Source organism: Fundulus heteroclitus, chromosome 21 (assembly GCF_011125445.2).
Source record: "Fundulus heteroclitus isolate FHET01 chromosome 21, MU-UCD_Fhet_4.1, whole genome shotgun sequence".
NCBI lineage: Eukaryota > Metazoa > Chordata > Actinopteri > Cyprinodontiformes > Fundulidae > Fundulus > Fundulus heteroclitus.
Window position 1 is genome coordinate 27,811,616 of NC_046381.1, and position 27,097 is coordinate 27,838,712.

At 39.6% G+C, this 27,097-nt stretch overlaps 1 protein-coding gene across 1 annotated transcript; it reads left to right on the forward strand.

The window, feature by feature from the left end:
- Positions 1–731: 731 nt before the first annotated feature.
- Positions 732–26,734, forward strand: LOC105924307 (protein NLRC3). Its single transcript, XM_036125831.1, is given in 8 exon segments — positions 732–803; positions 4,111–4,241; positions 8,246–10,067; positions 15,673–15,858; positions 16,241–16,417; positions 19,961–20,134; positions 24,559–24,729; positions 26,261–26,734. Coding segments are annotated over 8 exon segments (2,745 nt in total). The 5' UTR covers positions 732–735; the 3' UTR covers positions 26,277–26,734.
- The last annotated feature ends 363 nt before the right edge of the window (positions 26,735–27,097 follow it).

The following is a 27,097-nucleotide window of genomic DNA, read 5'->3' on the forward strand; positions in this document are numbered from 1 at the left end:
ACCGGACTAGACTCACCAATTGGTTTGGAAATTATCTGGTGCTGAGCAGGTAACTGGAGCAGGTATAAATAGTGTGGTGAACAGGTGAACTGGAGTGAAGGCTAATTACAGGAGGCAGGTGAGAATGATGAGAGGAAGGGTGGTGACAGGGGAGAGACAGGCAGACAAATAGGGTGGTGACTGAGAGGTGAAGTGACCTGGCTGACTACTGGCAGGTGAACTGAGCTGACTGAACCGCAAAATAAAAAGTACAAAACTAAACCAACAACAAAAACCCAAATTGTGACATTGGCTCTGATACCAGGGAGCAGGTACTCTACTTCCCACCTTCTCAGACGAGGTCTGATCAATGGGACCGGGTCCAGAACCTTCTGGGCTTTGTAGTATTAGCGTATACTACAGAAGTACTTTGCAGAATAATACATATAAATCTGATTTGATTACCTCCATCAAAAACTGTGACACGAGCCTGTTCTCCTGCAGGTGTTGGTTGGACACATGTGATCCGCACCAGTAGAACCCAGTTATTAAGATAATATTCCTGTTAAGTCTAACAGATCAGTCTGAATGTTTCACTCTGGATCTAGAAACCTCCTGCTTCTCTGCAGCAGTTTGTGTTCAGAGCTTCTTCTGAGTTTATCACTGATTGATGAGATCTGAATAACAACATATTGGTGTTTCAGAGGTCAGAACCACAGACAACGGGGGGAACCTCCAGAATCCAGTTGTCCATCTATGAGGAGTGACCAGTCCAAAGTAGACCCTCCTTTCTTCAGTAAAGAACCTGGACCCACAGACTCAGCGTAAGAAACTAGTTTCTAACTGAAGGATGTGACTCTCTGGAGACTAACCTGGGTTTAAAGTACTTATTGATTTTGAGATCGACCAACTTGGAAATACATGCATTAGTGACCATATTTTCAAAAAATGTGGCATTAAGATCATGACTGCGCCGTTAAAGGTTTTTTTAAGGAATAAAAATTGTCCCTCGGCGACCGCTGAAAATCCACAATTTGGGTCACGTGGTACGATGACGTAGTTTGTTGATGTAGCCCAGGCTACGCTACAGAGAGTACAATTGAGTACACAACGACATGTTCAAATGCAGAGTCACAAAGTGATAATTTTAACACAAAAGTGTCTGTTACGATTCGGGTAAGTCTGAGAAAAACATTTTAGAAGAATAAACAAAATGGTTTGCTGGTTTATAATTGGAATCAGGGCTTATAATCGCGGTCATGGCTGACAGTTCGGATGTAAACACGGAAACAACTCGTCAAAGTCTGATTGCCTAGCATCGTTTATGATGGCTGAAATTTGCCAAAACAGCACATAAAAGAAAAAGACGTACATTCAGCACAAACCACAGTGTCTCAGCATTATGTGTTCCCGGAATTTTACTAAATATATGTTGCGCGGCGGCGCTCATAGCCTCGAGGTTCTGCGGGGTAGCAGGGCCGAGCTGAGAGGTAGTGTGGATAACACGTCACTTCACAGCAGGCTGCTGTGATGACAGCGAGATTTCTCCTCTCCCACTGCGCGACGAGTGAGGAGAAGAGAAGGAGACATCAGCAAAGAGCTTGGTGGGCTCTGATTGAGCGCAGAGAGGTTCTCTGGGCTCAGGCTGCTCAGGGATTGTCACAGCTGGAGTGGGAGAAACACTCTGCTCAGGACTGAAATGAAAGTTTAGAGGCTATTTGACGATTCCATTCAGCGAGGATTTTCTCACCTCCGGTGTTGTGCAAAATTCAGTTTGTGTTTTGTGTTATTTTAAATGGCAAGATAATTGGTATTTTTTCCAACTTTTGTCACTTAAGCCTGACAAATAAAAGTAAGCCACCAAACACAGTATTCCAACACGTAGTGTGTATTTATGATTTTCCATTGCTGAAATAAGAGGATGGAAACTGGATGATAGCAGGGCACAAAAATTAAGACTTCCTGAAACGATGAGAGTGTAGACTTTCTGGTAAATCCTGTTGTAATGTAAAATATGACAGATTACTGGATTAAGGACATTTCTAGTATACTACATGCTATCACACATAACAATTTTTGAGAATTTGGAAACAGTTGCTCTTTATTTCCCAAAGCTATGGGGGGAGGAGAGGAGAGAATGGATATTTCAGCTGCCTGAAAGACGCTGTTTATTTATTTTTATTTTACAATTTTGTAAACAACAGCTGCCGATTAAACTGAATGTTACAACCTTGACATGATTATATGAGTTGTTTTACCGAAAAACCGATCAGATGCGCTGTGAAACCCCGCCTCTCTGGCTGCAATGCGCGCTCCTGACACAGAAGGGAACAGATTTTCACAGGGGAACTGAATTTCGCACTACACCGGGACTTTTCGGGTTCGGAAATGTGTGTAAGGATACATTATCCTTGTTGGTATTTGACCAACCATAAGCCACACACTTTTTAGCCATGTTTAATCCGTCTATTTGTGTTTGAGGAAGCGGGTTTGCAACCAGGAAGTAACTTGTTGCAATGTCAGCAGATCAATGCTTGTTAACGAATTACGTCATCGGTCACGTGACACCCGGCGCAATATTTTTTATGAGCCTTACGCTAAAAAGCCTTAAAAATCCACTTTGTCATCAAAGTTTTAAATTTTTTTTCCTCTGGTCATAATAATATGTGAACTTTCTAATATATACTAACTTGTATGATCTCAGAATCAAGAAGTACTTTAAACTTTGATTTCTGGTTAGAGATTGATGCAGGGAGACAAAAACAGGTTTTAAAATCATTTTAGTTCTTAAATTGGGTTTTGAGAGAACAGAACAAACTATGGAGGAAAAAAAATGGCTTCCTTTGTGTCTTCCTGAAGATCCCAGGTTCCTCAGAGGTCTGGTGTCTGTGGGAGTTGGAACAATAACATTTTTAGAAGCACAAGCACTTCTTGCTCCCACCATCACATTCTACCAATCACATCGCTCATTCCACATACATCAGCAAGCTGCAGACAAAAGGTCAAAGGTCAGGTTGGAGACGAATGTTGCAATCCATTTGTCTTGGAAATCTAAATTTAGGAGCTGGTATGGGGTAAACCCAAGTAAAAAGCCTTCCAGTTATCACAGTCAGAGAAGTCAGGATTCCAAAATAAGAAAAACAAAACAAAAAAGGTTAGGATTCCAACATGGCTAATGCCGGGAAAGCTGTTGTTTTGTTTGTAGTACTGCTTATAAACTCTGGAGAGAATTTTGTTCCATTTTTGTTGCAAGCAAAGAGCACGTTTAAATGGAAATAAAAAAAGCACATTTTGTAAATGGAAATCTGAAGAAAATGCAATCCAGAAATTTGGCTTTGAAAAACTTTTTAATGAAAGAAGGTTTCGAGAGTAACTTTACTGTTTTTCAGATTATTATTTTTGTTTCATTTTTTGTTCAGATTACATTTTTTCTAATTAAATTTTTTAATTTTTCTATTTTTCTGCATGGACATTACGTTTTTATTGGTCCATGTGCGAGTCAAGAGCAAGAAATGAAGAGAATGTGATCTCTGTATTTGTATACGCAAGCTTTATAAATGAGACCACTGAACTTTAAATAACTTGTTAGCACTTCTAACAGGTCCAAGTAATGTGCTGTCACAGTAAAGCTTTTTCTAAAGTGCCAAGATAAATGCCACCTGAGGCTGAGTCCCATTTCCTTGTGTTACACCATTAAAGAAAGATCCCACTTTCTGTTCTTGAATCTAGGTTTTAGTCAGTTTTTGGTCTCTTCAAGCGTCTGATGGAGGCCGTTTTCTACTTGGGCACAGACAGAACAATAACTATTGTCATAGAAAATATCTCCAATAAACAAAAAACAAAAAAGATCAATCATAACAAATACAATTAAATGAAATACTTCAAACCAGACCATATCAATGTTCTGAGGTTCTGTTCAGACCCCGCTTTTGATCAGTTGTTTGTATTGTACTTTCACGAACATCTTCAGCTTCAGTAAGACCCTGTTGGTAGTGAACTGTTTGAGTAATGCAGAAATGTCTTTCCGAGATGGAGGAAGTTGAGATGTGATTGCATGAAGGAGCAGCTGTCCTGCTGTGCTATGTCTCAGAATGTCCTGACAGATCCAGTCTCTACCACCTGTGGACACAGGTTCTGCAAACCATGCATTTCATACTGGGTCCAGTCTGCTTCATCAGGATCCTCTTCCTGCCCTCAATGTGGAGAAAGACCCAGGACAGAAGCTGGACTTCTGCCAGCTAATCCGAGCAACTGTGCATCAGGTAAGACTGAACATCTAAAATAAGAGGTTCCTTCTATTGTCTCTGTTAAACCAATTCCACTTCTTTAGTTGGGATTTCGAAATTTAAGTGTTCAAAAGACTTTCTGTTATCAATTATTTACACTCCAGAAAATTGTGAAAATCATTAAGGTCAAGGAATCTATCCTTGAACCAGGTGGTAATTTGGTCAATATATTGGGAGTTAGAGGGACAGCAAGGATCCTGCCAGTCAGCAACCAGGGCCGTGTCATTGGAATACTTAATCTTTGCTGTTAAGTTGGAACTCATTTGTGTACGGGGGAAATAGGAGAGGTGATAACACACACCCCTGTGGAACGCTGGTGTTTAGGACAAGACTGTCCGTGTTTGTTGGTGTGTGTGTGTGCATGTCCAAAATAAAAAATAATTTAGATCTACCGTGGCTGGTTACATGATCCACTACTTTTGAAAAGTAGTGGACATAATCCACTACTTTTCCTCTCGCAGCTCCCAGCTCTGCTGCCTCGTCGCGCTGCCTCGTCGCGCTGCCTCGTCGCGCTGCCTTCGTCGCGCTGCCTCGTCGCGCTGCCTCGTCGCGCTGCCTCGTCGCGCTGCCTCGTCGCGCTGCCTCGTCGCGCTGCCCGGTCTGTCCTGCCCCTTTAAATCTGCAGCACACTTGACTGTGCTCTGTGCTGTTTAACTCCACTGTCATTGGTTATACTGCTTTGAATCCCGCCTTCCCTCTTTCTCATTGGCTGTTTTCTAGAGTGTCCGTGTGCGTGCTTGCTTGGAGCGGAGATTTCAGTTTTGATTCATACAGGGATACTGCGGTTACCGCAATCAATACTAGGCTACGAAACTAGTCCCAGTTAAGAAACTAAATATTATCTGCAGTAAAATAGGTGAAAGCTGCTTCGTGCAGTTCTGTAAAGAAGCAGGCGAGAGAGTTTTGATTTATGGAACTTGAGAAATGTAAGTAACCAACATTAGTATCTCAAAATAGCATCTAATTCTGAAGTATAATGCATTTATCAACAGAAACCTAATCTGTTTTATTAAACTAAATATTCTGTAGCAGGCAGGAGTTCTGAAGACTGCTGGAAAGATGGAAAAGCAAAGACTGTAGGCTATTAAAAATTCAGATTCTTAGCTACAGCTGCCTGAAAAAGAAGAGATTAGGGTTTCCCTTTTACCAATATTTTGTTGTCATTATTGCCTAATTTTTTTGTTGACCCTCTGATGCAGTTCAGGCATAAATAGCAGGTGTTATTTCTTTTACATGATATACAGCACAACAACACTAGATGCTGCCTAAACAACTGCTATATTTTGTTTAGACTTTTGCTTATTTTTAATAGCGTAATTAGGATTTCACAAAATGATAGTGCTATTTATTTCACTATTTCTACTTGTAGAATTAGAATTACGACAAATAAAACCAAGGAACACCATTTGCTTTATTTTTATTGCACAAAGGTTTTCACACTGTCCATTAGTAAATTAGTACAAACCAGAGGTGGAGCTAGACATTCTTATCATCAGGGACTTAGCCCAAAAAATATTACTTCATTACGAGGGTAATTTGGTACACCAAAAAAGTAAAAATTATTGAATCTGTTGATATGGTCGTAAAATTAATTTAATATAGGCCTTAACATATCTTAAAGTTTTATCTGCTGTTCTTTAATAGTCTTACTAGTATATACCACTAGTATATTGTTCTCATTTCAATGATGAAATGGACAACCACTCATGAAACAATTCAGTTTTGGCGTCACCAATCTTACTCAAAGTACAGTATTGGGTCCTCCATGCTCCTTATGTATAAAGGTTTACTGCACAATTAAACATTGAAAACTCATTGTTGTTAGGGAAATAATTAGTTGTCTGAGAAGATGTAGGTAAGGAGAAGCTGTTATCTACACTTCAGACGTATAATGTAAAAAATGTGTTTGGAATGCTAAGATAAATTACATGAAATGGGCTAAGGAGAACATCTACAACCCAGTTGTACATTTGTTGAAGTTTGAATTTAGTATTTGAAATGCTGTCAGTGTCAGTGACACTTCTACTTCCAGTGCAGAGTAAATACAAGAAATTTATTTGCAGTCCCTTGAATGTATAATTTTGCTGTGTTTTATGATGCAGACAAAGTATCTTAGATAAAAAATAAGGGTGGGGTTTATCTCTCCACATTTCCATATCTTCAAAAGAAAATAGAGAATATATCTAGACAACAGACAAATTTCGAATATACTTGGTTTAATTGATATGTTTTTACCATCTGTTTCTGTTGCTGGTAAGTTCAAATGCAAACGTTTTCAAAGTGGTAAAAAAAAATCCCAATTCAACGTTCATCAGATCGGGCGCTGCTTTATAATTTATATTAATAATTGAACTTTATTGATCTCACAATGGAGAAATTCATTTCTTCATCTTAAGCCATCCCCTAGGGGAGCAGTGGGCTGCCACTGTGCGAGGCCTGGGGAGCAATCGGGGGTTAAGAATCTTGCTCAGGGACCCAGAGTGGTAGTCTGTGGGAGTTGAACTCAGAACCTCTGGGACCCAAGCTCAATGCTCTAACCACTAGGCCACCAGATTAACAAAAAGCATCTAGTGTGTGTCGTGCTTATAAAATTTGTATAAATGTAGCAAGAAATACTGCTTTTCTCTTTAGACAGAGGAAACGCGTCCTGATGCTCAAGTCAAGCATAAAGAAATAGGAGCATGCATATTGCGTAGGACCAATGATGTCAGATCAATGAAGTGTCCCTGGGGTTAAAGTTCAAATCAAACCTACGCCCTTGATTCCATGTTACATTCTTTATAGTATGGGTTGGTACATTTCAGCCGGTTGTATAGCAAGGTATTTTTCCGTATCGTGTTTTAAATCCGTGCCCCATGTGCCCTCATTTAATTTTGAGCACCTGCCCCTCCAACGGTCTGTGCACGTCCCTGAGTTTGGGTCTCTCTCTCTCTCAAAAGCTCCCTAAGTGACAAAATTAAGTTGCTGCTGACGTTCAGGTTACATAAGCATCTCTGGAGAAGATGGGGCTGGACCGTATTAAGTGTGGAGAAGTCCATAAAAAGTACATGAACATAAGTTTTAATTGGATGACACAATATTTTATCCAAAAGACTAAGAGTGGCATCTTCCACACCTCGTGTGGCTCCATATGTGAATTGCATTGGTCCATGAGCTTTGTTGTTTGCATTGCAAATTTCCTGCTCACTAGACACTCCATGCATTTGCTTAATAAAGAAGTGAGGGGACTTGGTCTAAACTCGTTTAATGACTTTGCATGAGCTGTTTTAGGCACCAGAATAATGGTTGCCATTTTCCAGGCTTGGGGAACAAAATGTTGAGGAACATCGGGCAAAAGAGCAACAGCTTGCGAACATTGGTGCCCGGAAGGGAAGTGGACCGAAAATAGAACAGAATGCAACATCATATACATATACTGTGGAAGTAAAAAATCTGTCAAATTTCACAGCAGCCATGAACCTTTTAGGAAATGGCTGTTCTCCCTGGCAGGTGTTGTGTATGTGCTGTTCCGATTTGCAACACTAGAAGAAAAGTGGAAAGGCAAAAGAAAGTAAAATATCTGTCCATGAAGCTCCCTGTGGAAAAACTGTACAAGGTGTGCTTACAAGAAAACAAAGAAACATGTAATCCAAAAGGAGTACCTAAAAATGGAGCTGCAGATATCACATTTTGAAATACAACTGCTGGAGCATCACTGGGTGAGGTGTCAACATGGGTGGATGAGTTTATTTTATTTGAACAAAATATTTCACATGCTGGCAATAAAGAATATTTAATGAAATTAAATGACTTGTGTTGTCTTTAATTGGGAAGTGATTGGTAAATCAGAAATGAATATAACATTGCATCTCAAACTGCTAGGTCATCTTTCATGTCAAGAATGACAGCAACCTTTATTCAATGGCAGCAGAGGTTGCTGTTCCAAATTAGTCACAAAATCCTGTTTTTTTTCAGTTTTCTTTTCTTCTTTGTTTCAGGAGATGTTGATCTGCAGGAGATTTTAGAGGAACATAAGATGAGTCTGAGGAGGAGATGTGAATGTGTGACTGAAGGAAGTGATGAACCAGGAAGTAGAACCCTCTTCAACATGATCTATACTGATCTCTATATCACAGAGGGACAGAATGAAGAGGTTATTACCCAACATAAGGTGAAGCAGCTGGAGAGAGCTTCCATGAACCAAAACCTTCATGATTCTCCAATCAGGTGTCACGACATCTTTAAAGCCTTATTTGATCAACATGGACCCATCAGAGTGGTTCTGACCAATGGCATTGCTGGTGTTGGAAAAACCTTCTCAGTGCAGAAGTTCACTCTGGACTGGGCAGAGGGCTTGGAGAACTAAGATGTCAGTGTGGTGGTTCTGCTTTCATTCAGGGAGCTGAACTTGATCAGAGGTGAGCAGCACAGTCTTCTCACACTGCTCCATGTTTTCCATCCAACACTTCAGAAACTCCCAGCAGAGAAGCTAGCTGTCTGTAAACTTCTCTTCATCTTTGATGGCCTGGATGAAAGCAGACTTTCTCTGGACTTTGATGACAGTCAGCTGGTTTCTAACATCACACAAAAGTCATCGGTTAATGTTCTGCTGACAAACCTCATCAAGGGGAATCTACTTCCCTCAGCTCTCATCTGGATAACTTCTCGACCTGCAGCGGCCAATAAGATCCCTCCTTCATGTGTTAACAGGGTAACAGAAGTACGAGGCTTCACTGATGCCCAGAAGGAAGAGTACTTCAGGAGGAGGTTCATTGATGGAGAGCTGTCCAGCAGAATCATCTCCCACATCAAGACCTCCAGAACCCTCCACATCATGTGTGCAATCCCAGTCTTCTGCTGGATCACTGCAACGGTTCTGGAGAACATGTTGACCACAGAGCAGAGAGGAGAGCTGCCAAAGACCATGACCGACATGTACTCACACTTCCTGCTAGTTCAGATTAAGAGGATGAAGGACAAGTACCAAGGAGGACATGGTAGGAGTCCACAGGAGCTGATGGAGGCAGACAGGGAAGTTCTTCTGAAGCTGGGGAGGCTGGCGTTTGAACATCTGGAGAAAGGAAACATCATGTTCTACCAAGAAGACCTGGAGCAGTGTGGTCTGGATGTCACAGAGGCCTTGGTGTACTCAGGAGTTTGTACAGAGATCTTCAAAAGAGAGAATGTGATCTTTCAGAAACCAGTCTACTGCTTTGTTCATCTGAGCATTCAGGAGTTTCTGGCTGCAGTCTACATCCTCCACTGTTTCACCAGCAGGAACACAAAGGTGATGGAGAGATTCCTGGAAGAAGACATTCATTTCTTTTCTTGGAATTATTTTTGGATGAGAAGCAGGGAAATATCTCTGGATGACTTTCTGAAGAGAATCATGGAGAAATCCCTCAGAAGTAAAAATGGCCACCTGGATATGTTTGTTCGCTTCCTTCATGGGCTTTCTGTGGAGTCCAACCAGAGACTCTTGGGAGGCCTGCTGGGTCAGACAGAGAACAGTCCAGAAACCATCCAGAGAGTCATCAACAATCTGAAAAAGATGAACACTGATGATGTCTCTCCAGACAGGAGCATCAACATCTTTCAATGTCTGATGGAGATGAAGGACCTCTCAGTATATAAGGAGGTCCAACAGTTCTTAAAATCAGAGACCAGATCAGAGAAGCTCTCAGAGATCCAGTGCTCAGCTCTGGCCTACATGCTGCAGATGTCAGAGGAGGTTCTGGATGAATTAGACCTGGAGAAGTACAACACATCAGAAGCAGGACGACTCAGACTGATTCCAGCTGTGAGGAATTGCAGAAAGGCTCGGTGAGTCCAGATGTCTTCATTGTGTAATAATGATTCAGCAATATTGTCATCATCTTTGTTCTTCATTATTATAGTTTCTTCGGGATGTGTTTGGTGACTTTCACTACTTCTTTCATACTTTGGACTATTTCAGCCATTTGAATATCTAAGCATTTAGCTCATTCAGGACAGCTCCATTGTAGATTTTTGTATTTAGAGATTTCAATCTTTTTAAACATATCCCACTTTTTATCAGTTTTCATCTTTAATTCAAATCACCAGAAAAACTTCAGAAGTCTAGAAAATGTCTGTTTCCTGAGAAGCATACAATCATCTAGAGACACATTTTAAACTTTAAAGACTTCTTCACTTATTGGCCTGTCACCCCATAATTCACCTTTATAGGATTATTGACCGTTTCTAAAAAAAAATCACAGTTTAGATTGTTGTGCAATTATACACTGTTTAATGTTATATAATGTTTAATAAATAACTTTCTATCTTTTAAGTATTGTCTGGTGATAATCAGCTCTTAAGCTGATATCAGGACAATGGTTGAAAGGGATGAATTCGAGCACTAGCGATCTTTTAACAGGAAACTCTGCACACACATAAAGTAAAGGAGTGACAACTTCTTCAAGTTCCAAGAATTTAATAACAGAAATAGAATCAACATCCAGAGAACATTAGTATATAATGCTGTTTATCTGAATTAACACTATATTTCGATTAACAAATCCTCTCTACTAGGCTAGTGAAATTTACCTACTACTAAGCAAAATGAAGATAAAAGAGACTAAGCTAAGGAACTATATACATACAAAAAAACAAAAGACAAAACAAAAGTGGTTGATCATAATCAGAATAATTCAGTGAATCCTGTTCACTGCAGATCTGATTCAAAAAGCGAGGAATGGAGTTAAATTAGCTTAACTAATTTAGAACAACATTTGGCATGTTTTCAATCCATTCACAATGCGAATCCTGAGTTAAACAAAACGTTATTTGATTAAATAAAAAAAATTAAGTTAAAGAACCAAGGTTCATCTTAAAGAATATGGAATGAGCTTAAATTAGCTTTACTAATTCAAAACACATTTGGTATGTGTTTCAACCCATTCACAATGCAAATCCTAAGTTACACAAAACATTATTTGAGAAAATAACATTTTAAAGAATGATTTGCATAGTAAAATCATTTACTTTAGGGACGGTAGATTTTATTTATGTGTTTGTACCTCCGGGCGCTAGGGGTCGCTGCGGGGATCGGTCGCTAAAATCAGTTACTCCTAAAGTTAACCAAAATGCCTTTAAATCGGCATTAAAATTCAATATTAATGCGGTAATAAGGCTCATAGCACTATTGAACAATGGTGGAGTAAAAAACAAGCCTTATGCTTTAAAACAAGCTCCTTTGAAAGTCTGGAACCGGATGTAACCTGTAGCTTAATAGTATTTTGGCTAGTGGATTTTTGGCACTGACTTTAAAAGCTTCGGCATTTATTTTAGTCATAATGAGTGGCCGGATAACATAAACTTTAATATTCCATCAAAGTATGAAACCCCTGTGGAGATAATGTTTGTTATAACCATAAAACACATTTGAACCATATCAGCAATGCCATGGAACAGGATGCTAGCATAGGCTAATTCCATTAGCCCCGTTGTTTAAAGACACCATGTGAACGCGTTACACAAACATTTCCCAATGACCATGTAACCTTTTCCTGCCTAAATCCTGCCTGACCGGTCGGCGCCTCGTGTGAGTTTGGTCCTCTTTGGCCATCCAGGGGAGAACAGGAGGATAGGGAAAACATTGGTTCTTAGGAGCAGTGGGCTAGCCTGCGGCTCTGAGCTAACCGACAGCGTGGTCGGAGAGGATAGGCCTGGCCCGATGTCTAACCAGTAAACAAGTGGTTAGATATAGGGCTGGACGATATAGAAAAAAAAGCTTATCGATAGTTATTGAAAATATTTAAAACCTTATTTTATGTGCAGCTCTGCCTGGACATTTTATGACATTGCTAAGTGATTTAATTTTAATAAAGAACACAAACACAGAATTCCAATTAAATATTTATTTAACCAACTTTTTTAACCATAACAGATTTTTTTTTAAAGAAAAATAACTTAAGAAACCTGAGTTATGTTATTAATAATGACAAAGAATAAACTAAAGTGACCAGTAAAATGACCAAAATAAATATACCTAATAAATAAATAAAATAGTCTATTTAGGTGGGAATAGTACACTAGTTACTTCTCAGGTTTCATAATTGAAAGGCTGATGCAGGGCTGAGGTCCGAGGTTGTGGCGTGGAAAGACACAGATTGCAGCTCATTTTGCACTGATTCCCAGCACTCGTTGCTCAATTTAGGGAGCGCTGTTAGAGAAAAACTTGCGTCTCGGAACTTTATATCGCGGATCAAGAGTGGCAAGTAGTTGTTTGAAGCCAGGTTTTTCAGCTGCAGACAAGAGCAGCATATCCCCTCACTATGAAGCATTTTACTGCATGTGTGATGTCCTTATGCCTCTTGGACGCTTTGTCATTTTATCACAAAAAAGGGAGCCCAGTTTAGCTGCTATACCTGCTTCGTTTTGGAAGAACTTCCAGAAGATGACGCGGAGTCGCGCAGGGCTGACACAGCTCGCGCTGCTGCGGGTGTGAGCGGCTGAGCGGCTTACGTGATGAAACAAGTTGGTTGCGTTACCAGACTTTTTATTCACTGGTTCCTTGCAAGTTTTACAAATCACTGTGGTTTATTTCTGTCAGACTGGCGAACTAGTAAAACCCCGTTTTGGGACCATTTCCTCCGCTGCTACTTGCTGCGACATATTCACGTGCTATGTGTTGTGTTTTGAGAGGGCGGCACTTTGTGACGCCGTGCCTGGGTCCGCGATTACGATTGGTTAAGAGGAAGTAGTGACTGTAGCATCAACTAATATGATAGGCTAAAAGGAAGGAAGGAAAACTCTCTCTCGAGGTTTTATCGACCCCATTTTTTCCTATCGCGCCACACGTCTATCGATCAATATATATTGTTATTGAATTATTGTCCAGCCCTAGATAGATAACACTTTTCCGGTATAAATAAGTTCATAACTGATAATTTATAAACCAGTTGTTAGTGCTAGTTATCACAAGCTCATAGCCCTTGATCACAACCCTTTGAATTAATTTTTGTTATAGCTATCCTTTGATTTTGAAAGATATATTATTCAATTATAATTGCTAATTATTAGTAATAATAATTTCATAATCAAACAGGTGTAATTGCATAACATTTGTCAGCAGAAGTTCTGCAAAACAGAAGAAAAAAACTTTAGTTTTTATCCTGAGCTTAATAAGAAAATATTACAGCTTCTATGATTGTGCTGCTTAAGGTAGCTGCATGTTGGAATAGCTCTGGTATTTTTGTTTTACAAATGTTTGTAAGGAACGTCAGTTCCCCTTTTTGTGAATAAAACATCTTTTTGGATGGCTGTCTAAACCGGTGTTGGATACTTTCCTGCTTGAAGGATTTATGTTGTTTTTTTCTTAATTTTTGTTATGATGTGTAACGTGCTGGTGAAGATTCTCAGTCATCCAGGTCATGGTCATACCAAAAAAAGTAAAAAACAAAGCAACTGGACTTGTTTTTCGTAGTTGAAGATGTTTCGCTTCCTCTCCAGGAAGCTTTCTCAATTCAAACATCTGGAGTAATGTGGAGTACCAAGCTTTATACTACTGCCTTTGTTTTTTACTTTTTTTGGTATGGTGTGTAACCATAACAACCAGTCGGTATTATATCACTGGGAGCAGCTGATTGACATCGCAAAAGCTGAAATAATACTTCAACAAATCCCAGATGATCTGCAAAGAAGGTGCCAAGGATACAGAACAGGAGTCAGAAGAAGAAAGGGAAGGACGAAATTTAAGCCATCACTTCCATTGATTATTATGGGCAATGTGATATATTTTGCAAACAAGTTGGAGGAACTCTAAGCCTTAACAAGGAGCCAGCCAGAATATTGAGAATGCAGTATTATGTGTTTCACCGAAACATGGCTGTGGAGGTTCATATTTTCAATGTTTGTGTAATGTTTAGTTTCTGGTAGATGTGATTCTTAATTTATATGCATGTATGTTGTACATCTTACAGCCAATTAATAGCCAGATTTCGGTCATGTTTTTTTCCTTTTGGACATTTAAGTTGCATTATTATCAGAGGAGTCTGACCAGAGGGCTGTTTCTCAAAAGCAAAATTTAGAAATCATATGATAAGGGATAATGGCAGACTTGATCTGGTGTGATCAGTGCATATTGGCTTTGTCCATTTCACAAAGGCCAAACCAGGCTCAGGAGGTGCGATGTCAAGCCAGATTTAAGTAATTCAGGTAAATGTCGGCTACCAGATTTTTTCAGACCATGCGGTTGCTAACAGACTCACTGATGCTACAATGGATACGTTGTGTGTGCCAAACTTCAAACCAAACAAGCCAACCAACATCTTTTGATGGGGGCTTATGAGCAATTAAAGCTTAAAATACTGAAGAAAAGGAACACTGCCGCTATCTAGCAAAAAAGTGGAAGCCAACTCTAGCTTCATAAGCCAGAATTGAAGCATCTTGAGCCTTTATTAGTGTTCTTAGACAGTTTAACATTGTGGCTTAAAATAGTAAAATTAAATAGAAATAAATAAACTGAATAACAAAAACACACTAGTTTGTTATTGCGAAAATAAATATAGCAGAAACGGCGTCAACTCAAGAATCAAGAATCTTATCATTATGTCACCAAAATGACATTTTGGGGAGTCAGTGGCTCAGAATTCACACAGAGTCACGCACAATTAATAGAGGTCCTCTAGGGCTAGCATTGGCTTCTGGCTGTGTGTAGGCTGTAATAATAATCACAGAGCTTAGCTTTCTAAGTAGTTTAAATAGTCTACACTTATCTTCCAGATATTCCATGGAGAGCAGAAGGTCCTGATTGCCTTTGCAACTGCGCACTGGAGGGTGACATGGGAGTGAAATCTTGTCCTGTCCCAAAAAGTAAAAAAAATCCTATCCCATCCCACTACCGTTGAAATTAGTCCCACTCCCATCTCACTCCTGGTAAAAAAATAATCAATAAAAGATGGTAATGCCTGTTCTAAATTTTTATCAGCCCGAATTTATTTTGTAATCATGATATTTTACTTTTTTATTTATTTATTTTTAAAAATTCACAAATTTGCAATTTTAAGTATTAAATCTGATGCTAAGTACAGTTAATAGGCCTGCTTGAGCAGCCTTTTTTAAATTCTCTTGAGCAATTTCTTCGATGACTACTGCTACTTTTACTTGAACAAAATTATGTTTCAGTAGTGCTACTCTTGAATAAAGTTTTTTGAGGACTCTAACCATCTTTAGTCATAGCTGTATTTGAAAACATAGGCAAATAAAGACGTCCCCCAAATAAACAGTCCTCCACCTCCCTACACGAAGAAACTAAAGAGATTCACTGTCTCGGGTCAGACATTGATGTGAAGAGCATATGTTCATCTAATGATGACATTACTGTTTAGTCATCAGGTTTTGGTCTGTTTATGAGTTTATTAGTCTGATATAATTAGAACTGATGTTATTGTTTCTCTATTCATAGACTTGCTGGATGTGAACTTTCACAGACTGACTGTGACGTTGTGGCGTCAGCTCTGAAGTCCAACCCCTCCCACCTGACTGAACTGGAAATAGATGTGATCAGTGGAGAGGAAACATTTGGAGACTCTGATATGAAGCATCTCTGTGAGATACTGGGGACTCTATACTGTAAACTAAAGACACTGAGGTTAGATTTCTGTATTAATCCTAATAAAACCTTTCACTACTGTAATACTTATTCTAATTCATCATTTTATTCTGATAAATTTGCTTTAAAAACAACAATATATAATAGTAATAATCCCTAGTGCAGCAGGTGGTCTCTGGACTCATTCGTACTGTTCAGCAGCAACTCAACAAGTTTAAGCAACAAGAAGCAAAACAAACAAAAAACAGAATAAACAATAATTATATTATTATAGAGGCCAATCTCATTAGATATATTGTAAAGATGTATTTTTTCTTACCCTCATATGAGGAAGATAAAATCATTAAATGCATCCCACAGAGTGAACTATTTTAGTTTTAACCTGCATGGCTTCAGCTCACATGTTTCATTCTTTATTCAGATTGAGGAGATGCAGCTTGTCAGAGATCAGCTGTGCTTCTCTGTCCTTGGCTCTGAAGTCCAACCCATCCCATCTGAAAGAACTGGACCTGAGTCAGAACCAAGACGTGAAAGATGCTGGAGTGAAGGAGCTCTGTGGTTTTCTTCAGACTCCTCTCTGCAAACTACAGATACTGAGGTCAAATGCCATGTTTAGTTTAATGCTCATGTTTCTGTTTTTAAAGTTGTGTTGACACTAAACTGTAGACATATTGGTGTTGTTAAACCACTGTCCCTGTGATGCTTGGCTCCATCCATGGTTTAGGAGTGGTGTAGGGGTTTCTGGAAAGTCGATATGTTGTACACAGTGTCTCACATATGTTTAGTGATCAGAGACAGTGTTCTGCTCACATTGGTATTAACTAGTGAATCAAATCAGATCTCTTTAATAATGTTTAACTCTCTAATGTAGCTTTATAAGGAAGTCAGACTCTGAGCCTCTATCTTATAGGAGGACAAAAACAACAAACCTTTCTATTGTTTTTCCTCATAATTTAATACTTTAATAACCCCAGAGGGAAATTGCTGTTTCAGTACCATCAAAATAACATAGTGGTGATAGTGTGCACCCATTCATGCACACTATGATATCAGTATTCCGTTCATCACATTGGTGGAGAAGATCATGCTATAATGCAGACATGTCCTTGCTGAAACATTTCCCCTAATTAGTCATTCTGGCCAATCAAAGTATGTCAGACTATGTGCCCCCAGAGTCTGTTTATATGTAATTTCGATGGTAACCAATTCTGCAGTCCAGTCTCTGTAATCTCAGAACCTCTAACAATTCCCCCTGTTGGTATGCCCAAAAGGCACAACACAATAAAAGCAGTTCCAAAAAAAAAAAAAATGGGCTGGACAAACATCAATGGAAACATTATTTAATTCATGATTCAGCATATATCACTCAAGACCACAGTCCCAGCATTTATCTACAATTTAGGGTTCAACAAATTGAGTAAGGCCTGTTTTGGGTTTTTATGTGCAGATTATTTTAATTGTACATAAGACTAGGTAAGCTAAGCATGTTCATTAACCAAAGTCAAATCCGTCTATTCTTCCCCTACCCTGAAAAACCTCCTACATGGTCCTCTACTCTCCATTCTATGGCTAAATATCCATCACTTCCATACCTTAAAAATCTAAGAGCACCAGTAGGGGTCATCACAGGGCGGGCAGGGCCTTTCCCCACCAGAAAACGGCATCCCCTGTAAGAGACAGTAAAAACTGATGAGACCCCCAGGGATATCACACTCTCGGCCAATCTGAGCAAGATGACCCCTTATCGAATTTGAAAATGATCATTACCAAGTATTTTATGGATCTTTGACGCCAATCAGATCCTGGTTCTCCATATATCAAAGCAAAAAGATTGCATAAACTTTAGGTCTTGATGTGTGGGTCCGAAGCAGACAGTTTCCATTCTTTATCGTCAAACCATAATGATCAACATAATGCAACATCACAGTATAAATGTCATAACATAAAATCAGACAGGATAATTTAAGTCAGTGGAGCAGGGCAGTTAAAAAAACAGTAATATAACATGAGTTATATCATGTTATAGAGTTCATCAAGAACGCAACGTAAAGAAAGTCTTCAGGCCATTCAAAGCACATGGCAGACATGAATCTAATCATGCATAAGTGGTTGGCTAAGGAATTCTCAGGCATCTCTCCCCTGTTTCAGGATAAGAAATCATAATTCTCTGGCGTCTTCTTCCTTAGTTTTGTCAGTCTTGTTCATAACAGTTTCAAGCCACAGCAGCTTGTCCTGGATGTCTCCATACCCACTGTGTGTGAAATCTCTCTCCACATCATCCTTTTTTAGCAAAACTGTATCCATGCCTTGTCATAGGGCGAATCATGGAGCATTGTTGTAAGCCCAGGAAATCAACTTATGTCCTGTTAAGTGTCCTGCTTTAGACCCCATTTACCCCAAGATGCATGCTGCTGAATCACCATATTTAAATGTTCTTTCCTCTAGAGTCCAAGAGTGTGTTCTAGGTGTGTTCCCTGAACGTCAACGTGTCCATGTCATGTTCATGACCCGTGCAGTCAAAATCCATCACATGTAAAGCAAAGCAGTCATGCATTGTCCTGCTCCATATGTTCTTTGTACAGCAGGAGTTCCAATGTTGGGTACCATTGCAGCTTTAATGTTTCTCAGAGTCAACCTTCATGCATAAATTTCATCTTCAAGCTGCTATCCCTTTATTATCACCTTGTGTCCAGGAGTCGCTCCGCTATCCTGACCAGATCCAAAGCGTCCAACTAGTCTAATTGGCCTTCTTTCTTTTCATTGATGTAAATAAGAGGAATGTCTTTAAATTATCCTGGCCTAAAACACCCATAGGCAAATAGTTGGTTAAACCCATTGATATATTTATTCTTCTATTAGGATGTTTTAACATCTGGTTAAAATGAAAACTACTGGGTTATTCCCGTCCGAGTGGAGGGATATCAAATCTCATCAAACCTTGCAGGTAACTTTGTGTAGTTCCCAAAACAAGTTTTTCACGGTTTCACAGCATGCTAATGATTTGCTTCTTATTTGCGCCTCTACTTATTTCAAGATATCCAGTAAATGTAGTGCTTGCAATTTCTCCTTTGCAAACACTGCATGCAAACACCTATGCAAGCAGCATTCACTCCTCTTGAAAGAGCAGAGAGCCACAGGGACAGTTATCTGCATTGTTCATGGCTTTGCAGCAATCCCTCATACAGAGCAAGCATCAAGCAACAGTGTAAAGGAAAACTCTTCTTTAATGGGAAGGAACAACCTCCAGCAGAACCATGCTCAGTGTGAACGGTCATCTGCCTCGACCGACTGGGTCAACTTTAACTATATCGTAATGTTGAATCTTTAAAAGGTTTCACCTTTACACATCCATCAACATGTCATCAGTTATGTATTTTGTTTTTAATTGTGTTCAAGGATTGTGTTTAATCTCATAATCTATAACATGACCACTATAACTAAATGACTCACATTTGATGAAGACACTGAGGATAAAGTTCATCATCCTTTTCTCAAATTATCAGCAGTAGTTCTGATGGAGGACTTCGGACTAAATTTTCTGGTTGTTGAATGTCTCTTCCTAATCACCTCTCCTTGATCCAAAGCTGTTTTCATCACAAACAAGATGTCTGCCTATTAATCCAACATCTCTTTAAACTGTAATTCTCCACATAGGTGGGGAAGGGGGGGGAGGGGGGTGAGGGACTCAGAAGACTCAGAAGCTCTAAGTAAAACTGTAAACTGAAACACAGTCATATTAAACATTAATTTATTCCTCTTTCAATCAAACTGTTAAATGTGCGGTCAGCAGGAGATGAACAGAAACCAAGAGAAACGCTGGGATGTGTTGGGAGATTTTGACTCTGAACTTTTCCACATCTATTTATAATTACTATTGGTGTTGCGGGTGTTGCTATATTTCTGTATTGTGTTCCTGCCCTGCCCTTTCTCCAACATTCATTTATCCAAGGGAAGACAAATCACCACACCTTAATCTGGACCTTCACACATCATGATAACATGTTCTGGTGCTACTTGGTTTAACTCTTTAAATGAGTTTTACTGGATGAAATATAAGACTTTTTTATCATTTAATTGTTCATATTTTAGTTCTAACCTGCATCATGTTGCCTTCAGCTTACATCTTTTCTTCATTATTAAGATTGAAGGACTGCAGGTTGACGGATTTCAGCTGTGCTTCTCTGATGTCTTCTTGGACGTCCAACCCCTCCCATCTGACAGAACTGGACCTGAGCGATAACGACCTGAAAGATGCTGGAGTGAAGAAGCTATGTGGCTTTCTACAGACTCCCCTCTGCAAACTACAGATATTGAGGTCAGACACCATGTTTTAGTTTAGTGCTGATATTTCTAATGTGAAAGTTTTGCTGACTCCAAATTGCTGATCCATGCTGAGAATCTTCTTGTTAAAGTCTGGTTTCTTCTTCACTGCTTTATTCCAGTTTTTTTAACTTCCTGTCAGCAGAAAACATGAAACAATGAGTTGCATTTCAGTTTGGGGTTGCAGCTTTTATCCAGAAACGAGAAAGAGAAAATAGAAGAAATTAAAAATACTGATGTCTCATTTGTTTGAAGTTTTTTAATCTCTTTAAACCTTTATTTGATCAGATTTACAATATTTTCTACAGGATATTTTAAAATTACATTTCTGTGAATAATTGTATATAATTCAGCTTAGAAACAGATCTTCAGATCTTCTATTCCAATAAATATTTTCCTGAGTTTGTTCCTGGACTTAGAGACAGTTTTTTTTATTGTCTCTCTATGTAAATGTCTTGATCTAAGATCAGAACAAGACAGCATTCAGACCCCCAGTGTGTTCAAATCCCCCTCATGTGAAGCAGGTTAGAGGGGATTCAACCCAGTTTAGAAAAGTTAATTTCAGCTCCTGGAATCTGTCTGACAGGACCACAAGAATAATCCCTGATTGATGCTTCAGCACTTTTAGAAGGTCTGGAAGGATTTTACTGACTAAAACACTCAAACACTGCCATAGCTTGGGTTTTGTGTCATTTTAGTTTTAGACTTTTCTTTACGTAGCCTATCACTCCTCTGTCACCAGCCATTAACCTTAATCTTTTTTTTCTCTCTCTCTCTCTCTTAATACGAAGCAATCAGTGTCTTGCTTTGTTGTAACTGTACTGAAACCACCAATGTTATTGTAGTCTCAAGTATGATAATTGTATTTTTTCAAAACACCTGCTACAGCAAACAGGCTTAAACCGGAGGCAACCACTGCTGTTTTTCAAGGACATGGAGGCCCAAAAAAACAGCAGCAGCATACCAACGGCAGGTTGCTCAAGTGGAAGCCACCAGAATTGACAAAGACTCCTGGATAGGCGTCGAAATGTTTTCAGAAAGAAATGAGCTAAAATCCGGTTGCCTACGATTCAAGCCTGCCTGCTGTTGGGATGACCCGGATAACTAAGAGTTTGCACAGGCATGTTGCGAAAACACGTGGTAGTTAACCCCTTTAGTTTCTTTGCATTGATGCATGTGTTTTGGCCAAATTTCATGTTTGCACAAATACTCATATCTAAAAGCAATTTAGAGAGATCAATTAATCTACTAATTATGTATTTGGACTTTGGGAGGAAGCCAAGGTACCCAGAGAAAAGGCACACACGCATGAGGAGAACATGCAAACTCCATGCAAAAGAACCCCGGAACGCATTTTAAAACCAGGAACTTGCAAAAAATACTGCTACCAAATGTGCTACCTTACAGCCCATATGTAATGTAGAAAGCTCTAATCATTTTTTTTTATTTATACACAGGCCAGCTGATAGCTTTGCTAGGGCCCGGGACAACGCAGTCTTTTTGGGCCCCCCTTCCACACCTGCCACCACACACACACACACACACACACACACACACACACACACACACACACACACACACACACCAAAAAAAACTCAACTGTATACTTCATGCCCTGGAAATCTCTGTATTTTATATTGGATATTTTCAACCAATTTAGTGCACTAGTTGATCTTTGCTGTATATTAGCCAGTCCCTAACAAATTTTTTCCCTTCCATTGCAGGAAGTAGAATATGTTAGATACTTTAGGAATTCTCTGCCCTCTGAATTTCTGAGAAAGGCTTCCTTTTTGCCATTAAACGCACAACATTCATTTGATCAGAATCAGTCAGTTTTGTTGGCCATAACGCGGGATCACTGAAATAAACGGTGTGATCCATCTCTGAGCGACTATGCTCAGACTATCCAATCGGGCAGTAAGCCTCTTCACCTGCACTGTCTCTGTTATCGCTAAGGAGGGCTCTTTCTGTCTCCCCCTCAAATACACGCTGGGCCCCCCCCAGCTCCGCGCTAGAGGTGTGCGATACCGGGAATTTTTATTCGATCCGATCCGAAGTAAATACAGGGTTTACGCCTCAGTCAGTGACGTCAGTCTGTGGGTCTGGGTCTGTCGGGGCAATGAGAGAAGTTTCATCTCCTCTCTCTCAATTTCTGTCGCTCAACATTTTCTTGCTCATGGTTTTTCATGTGCTTAGATAAATTTGTTGTGTTTCCACTGAATTTAACAAAACATACAGCTTGATGTTATTTACGGTATTAAAATATAGCCAAATGACGCTTCTTTCCCTCTTCATGTTTTTCCACTCCTGCAGTCTCTCTCTCCTTGTCTGAGCAGCAGCAGCTTGGTTGTTTGTGAGAGAGTGCTGAGTGGGCGGGCCAGGCTGAGCCTGCGTGCTGATTGGCTGGTGCCGCTGAGCCATGTATGAGAGGGGAGGGGGAGCAGCAAAGTGCCGTGACACAGACAAGGAGACTTTGGTGAAGCTGCTGCAGTCAGCGTGCGTGCTGACTGACACTCTTTCCTGGGCCTGAGACAACTGACCCATTTGTCCCCCCGTCAGCGGGCGTGTATATACATAATCCTTTTATAGCAAATATGTTCTCGAGGTGCTTTAGCCTTTTTTTCTGTGCAATGTGATTCATATCAGTGCAACTCTATTCAAGATAGAGTCAGGTATATTTATATCCATTCTAGTTTTTAACATAAAGTACTTTGTTTTCCATTTACTTTTTACTTAAAATGGAAATTTTTCCTTCAGCATCTAGCAAGAAAAGACCATTTTAATAAGTCAGTGCTAGTGATACCTTATTGAATGTTATTATGCAAAACAGCTAAATTTTAAATAGTAGTAATAGGAATTAAAAAGTTATCAGCCATAAAAAGATACATTACACCGAGTCATTGACGTTCCAACAATCCCGCCACTTGAGCAATATCTCTAATTTTTAAAGATAATTAAAATGTAAGAAAATATGATAGACCTACAGGTCCAGACAGTACAATGACATATTTATCTTTTTAGGGTTGGCCAGTTCTTGTCATTATTTAGCTGTCTAAGAGTAAAACCTTTACTTTACCCATGGGACCAAAACAACCCTAAAATTGAAAAAGTTAATATTTGTATGATAACAGAATTTTAGGATTGACATGGCACATGCTATGCTTGTCATGATTTAGGTTTTTGTTTGTTTTGGACTTTTCTTGAATCAGCCACTATCCATTCAGCTCAGTCTCCTCAGCCACCAGTCAATTAGCCCGGATCAGCTCCACCTGCAGCCAGTAAGTACTGCCAACTCTGCTCACCTGTTCCCCTGTCCATATATACCTGCCTCAGCTAACTCATTGGTGCCAGAACGTCTCATCTTGTCTTTTGTGATGTGCTCTGCCTCTACCCGTTCCTGTCTGCTCAGCCAGCTGGACTCTTCCAATAAAGTTGCCTATGCTTACGTGTTGCAATAGTCTTCCTGTTTACCCATGAGCTCCAGCCACTCGCTATGCCTGTTCTGGTGGTTCCCATCCACATCATCTGTTCTGGTCTTTCACTACCTGCATCTTTTGTTCTCCCGCTTATCACTACCTGCCTGCACTATCAGCCATAACTCATTCTGTCAAGTCTGGTTCTACTTGCCTGCCTCACCTGCACGACTCATTCCCTTCAGTAAATCTTAAATCGTAACACTGTGTTTGGCCCAATATCGGGTTCACCAGCATTAACCATTACAATGCTGTTGCGTAAAAGCTCAACACATGACACTTGTGGTATTGTGGGACTATTATGCACATAGAAAACTAAACACCAAACCAGTTTATATGCAGAGTACAGCTATAAGAGTTATAAATGGTTCAATGACAATGATTCAGCTGACAAAATATTCCCTTTCCGCGCCCTGACTCTACTCCCACATTCTGCTCTGGACAATCTCTGGACTTCTGATCACCTGGCTTGACTTTGGACTGGTTTCTGGACTATGGACTCTGATAATCCTTGTTGACATTCTGCCTGTCATTCCGGTCTTGTTAATAAACTGCATTAAACGTCACCTACTTTGTCTGGCTAAATTCTGGGTCCTCCGTTTCTGTTTCATGACAAACACAACATGTACCAGGTGCTGGTTCTGTGGGTTTAAGCTCTTAAAGTTAGTTTTACATTAAATATTCTCCATGACATCATGTTTTCATGGCTATGGAACAATTCAAATAGTCAATTTATCTGCGTTGATCTACATAGGTTCATATTACCTCCAAAATTATTCAAAACCAACGGAGCTGCTGGTGGAGCTGACAGAGTTAAAACGCTAAAGCCAGCCTTTAAAGTCAGTCTTCATTGAAGCAGCAGCATGTTGTCATGTAACTGATTCTGTTGGACTGTTTAAACCTGCATCCTGTTGTTTTCAGCTTATATCTTTTATTCCTTGTTCAGATTGGAGTACTGCAGGTTGTCAAATATGGGCTGTACTTCTCTGGTCTCTGCTCTGAAGTGTAACCCCTCCCATCTGACTGAACTGGACCTGAGCTACAACAACCTGAAGGAGTCAGATGTTCAGCAGCTGAAGGATCTTGTAAAGAGTGTAGACTACAAACTGGACACTGTGTAAGTAGATAGTTGCAGTGAGTCCAGCTGCTTTTAGCAGAACCGTGCTGAACACAGTTGGTACCAAAGCAAAGATCCAGTGTTTCTTGGCAGCTTCCCAGTGGGAGAAGAGTGGCATCTTGATTGGACACAAGGACAACATTCAGCCAATCAGATGTGCAATAAGCTTATGTTCTTGTGTTTATGTTGATGTGTGCCCCATTTACAATGCAGGGTTAGCAGGGTTAGTAGAAACGTTATGGGGTAAATTCCTGCATGCCATGGCTTTTCCGTGTCAGAAAGCTAGGACACATTTCTCCATAAACTAAACCTGTTTGGTAGCAGGGTTTGCTTGAATAACTCTGGGTTTGTCTTACTTTGTAGTTGAGATCTGCACAAGAAAGTGCAGAAAAGAAAAAAGGAACATTCTTGTTTGTAGATGTTGGAGTGCAAATACTTTACAGAAATCACAGTCAGGAGAGGATGATCAGGCCATAAATAAATGTCTTATCATTTCTGGATCAATATGTTTTCAAGCATTACTGTTTTTCAGCTGGAGACACCTCTTCTGACACTTCCTTGAGGAGATTTCAGTTAAAACATTTGAAAAACACAGGACCAGTCCAAAAAACCCCTGCTAACGAGCAGGGTTGTTTCATGCATGAATTGAATATTTATTGTCACCGTATGTTACCATGGTGAAATTATTTTTGAGACAGACATCGGCTTAGGATACACAGATAACATGACACACAGAGTAGTATTTACATTGCTTTTTTATTTTGTTTTTGAATAAACATTAAGGCATGCAAAAATAGTCTGATAAGATTTTTATCTGAGTCCAAGAGATCTGATATAAGTCCCTTTGCGAACAATTGTTGTCATAATCCTAGCTTTCAGAAATGGAAAATTCAGGGTATGCAGGAATTTACCCCAAAACATACTCTGGATTACCACTAACCCGATTTTGTGAAAAGACGCCCTAATCAGTTTCCTCTTAGTCACAGCTCTGAGATCAGTCTGACTGCAGCCTGGAAATCACTGGCTCTGATTTAAAAAATCATCATTACATTTAGTCACTCATCACGTCTGAACATGTGTCCTTCTGGTAATAGTTTCATCCAGATGTGTTCGGGACAGCCTCCATGTTCATTAGTCTCTGATATTTCAGAAACAGATGATATGTTCATCAACAACCAGAATTTATTAGTTTAAATTGACCATCATTTGACATGGAGAAGCATTAAATCCATCACTAGAGTATTTATGCAGTAATGAAGCCTTTGTGACTCTTAGCAGTTGGTTTCCACTGTGGACTTGAGTGAAAACTGCAGAGGAATCAGATTTGATGCTTAAAGTGTGCACAGATGTGTAAGCTTGGAGCTCAGTGCGTCCCCTCCAACATGTTGACATGTTGGAGTGAACATGCTGCTCCACATCTGCTCTGAAAAGAACTGAAGTCCCTGCAGCTCTTTCTCCTGTATGTGCTGCATCACTGACTTACAGTGAAATGGAAATATTGATCTTCTTTTGCTCCTTCCTCTCTCGGCAGGAGGTGGAGGTCATGATGTTTGTGGAGGAGAGAAGCAGAGCTGTGTCATGATGATCCACAGATGTTAAAGCAGAAGCAGTTTGAGTTTAAAGAGACTGCTTGGATGATGACGACGGTGATGACGATGACTACGATGATGATGATCTCTGAGTTTAGAGATTTTGATTCTGTTTATTTGATCATGCCTGTCATTTAGTGTCTGATCTTGTTTGTCTCTTTTGACCAATGAAGATGAAATGAAAACTTAGCTGCATTTAGTGGCTAAATGTAGTTTTGATCTGAATATAATGAAACTGTAAAGGTGATCCTTTTCTCCCTGATTCATTTTCAGCCTGTAACGAAGAAATATTAACTAAAACTCAACTAAAGTCTTCTGGCTGCATGTTCGCTCCATTGTGAGGCAGTTTTTAGATGCTTTTGATGATATTTTAGATGTTTTCTGTAAATGTTTAGGCAGGTGTAGAAGCAGACTCCGAGGATGTTATCGTGTAGTCTCTTTTTCCTCCACTCTATTATTGTCACCCTTTCTCCCCTATAGCATTTTGTCTCATCTGTTTCTCTTCCTTTCTTTCTCTTTTACGTTTCAATTTCTGTGTCCATTGAGCGTGAAACAGTCCCAAAATAAAATCTATTAAAGCTTTTGGCATATCTAAATCAAGCAGAGCACTATGGTGAAAGCAGTAATGCTCCACTTGTGAAAGTAAAGCTGTTGGGCTCTCTTTGGCGTTAAGACAACAATTCTGAGATCAACTTTATAGACCATTCATCTGCTGGAAATGTCAGTTCCTTAGCTGAACATTTCTCTTTCTTTACATTTGTTCTGAAATATGTGTTCTC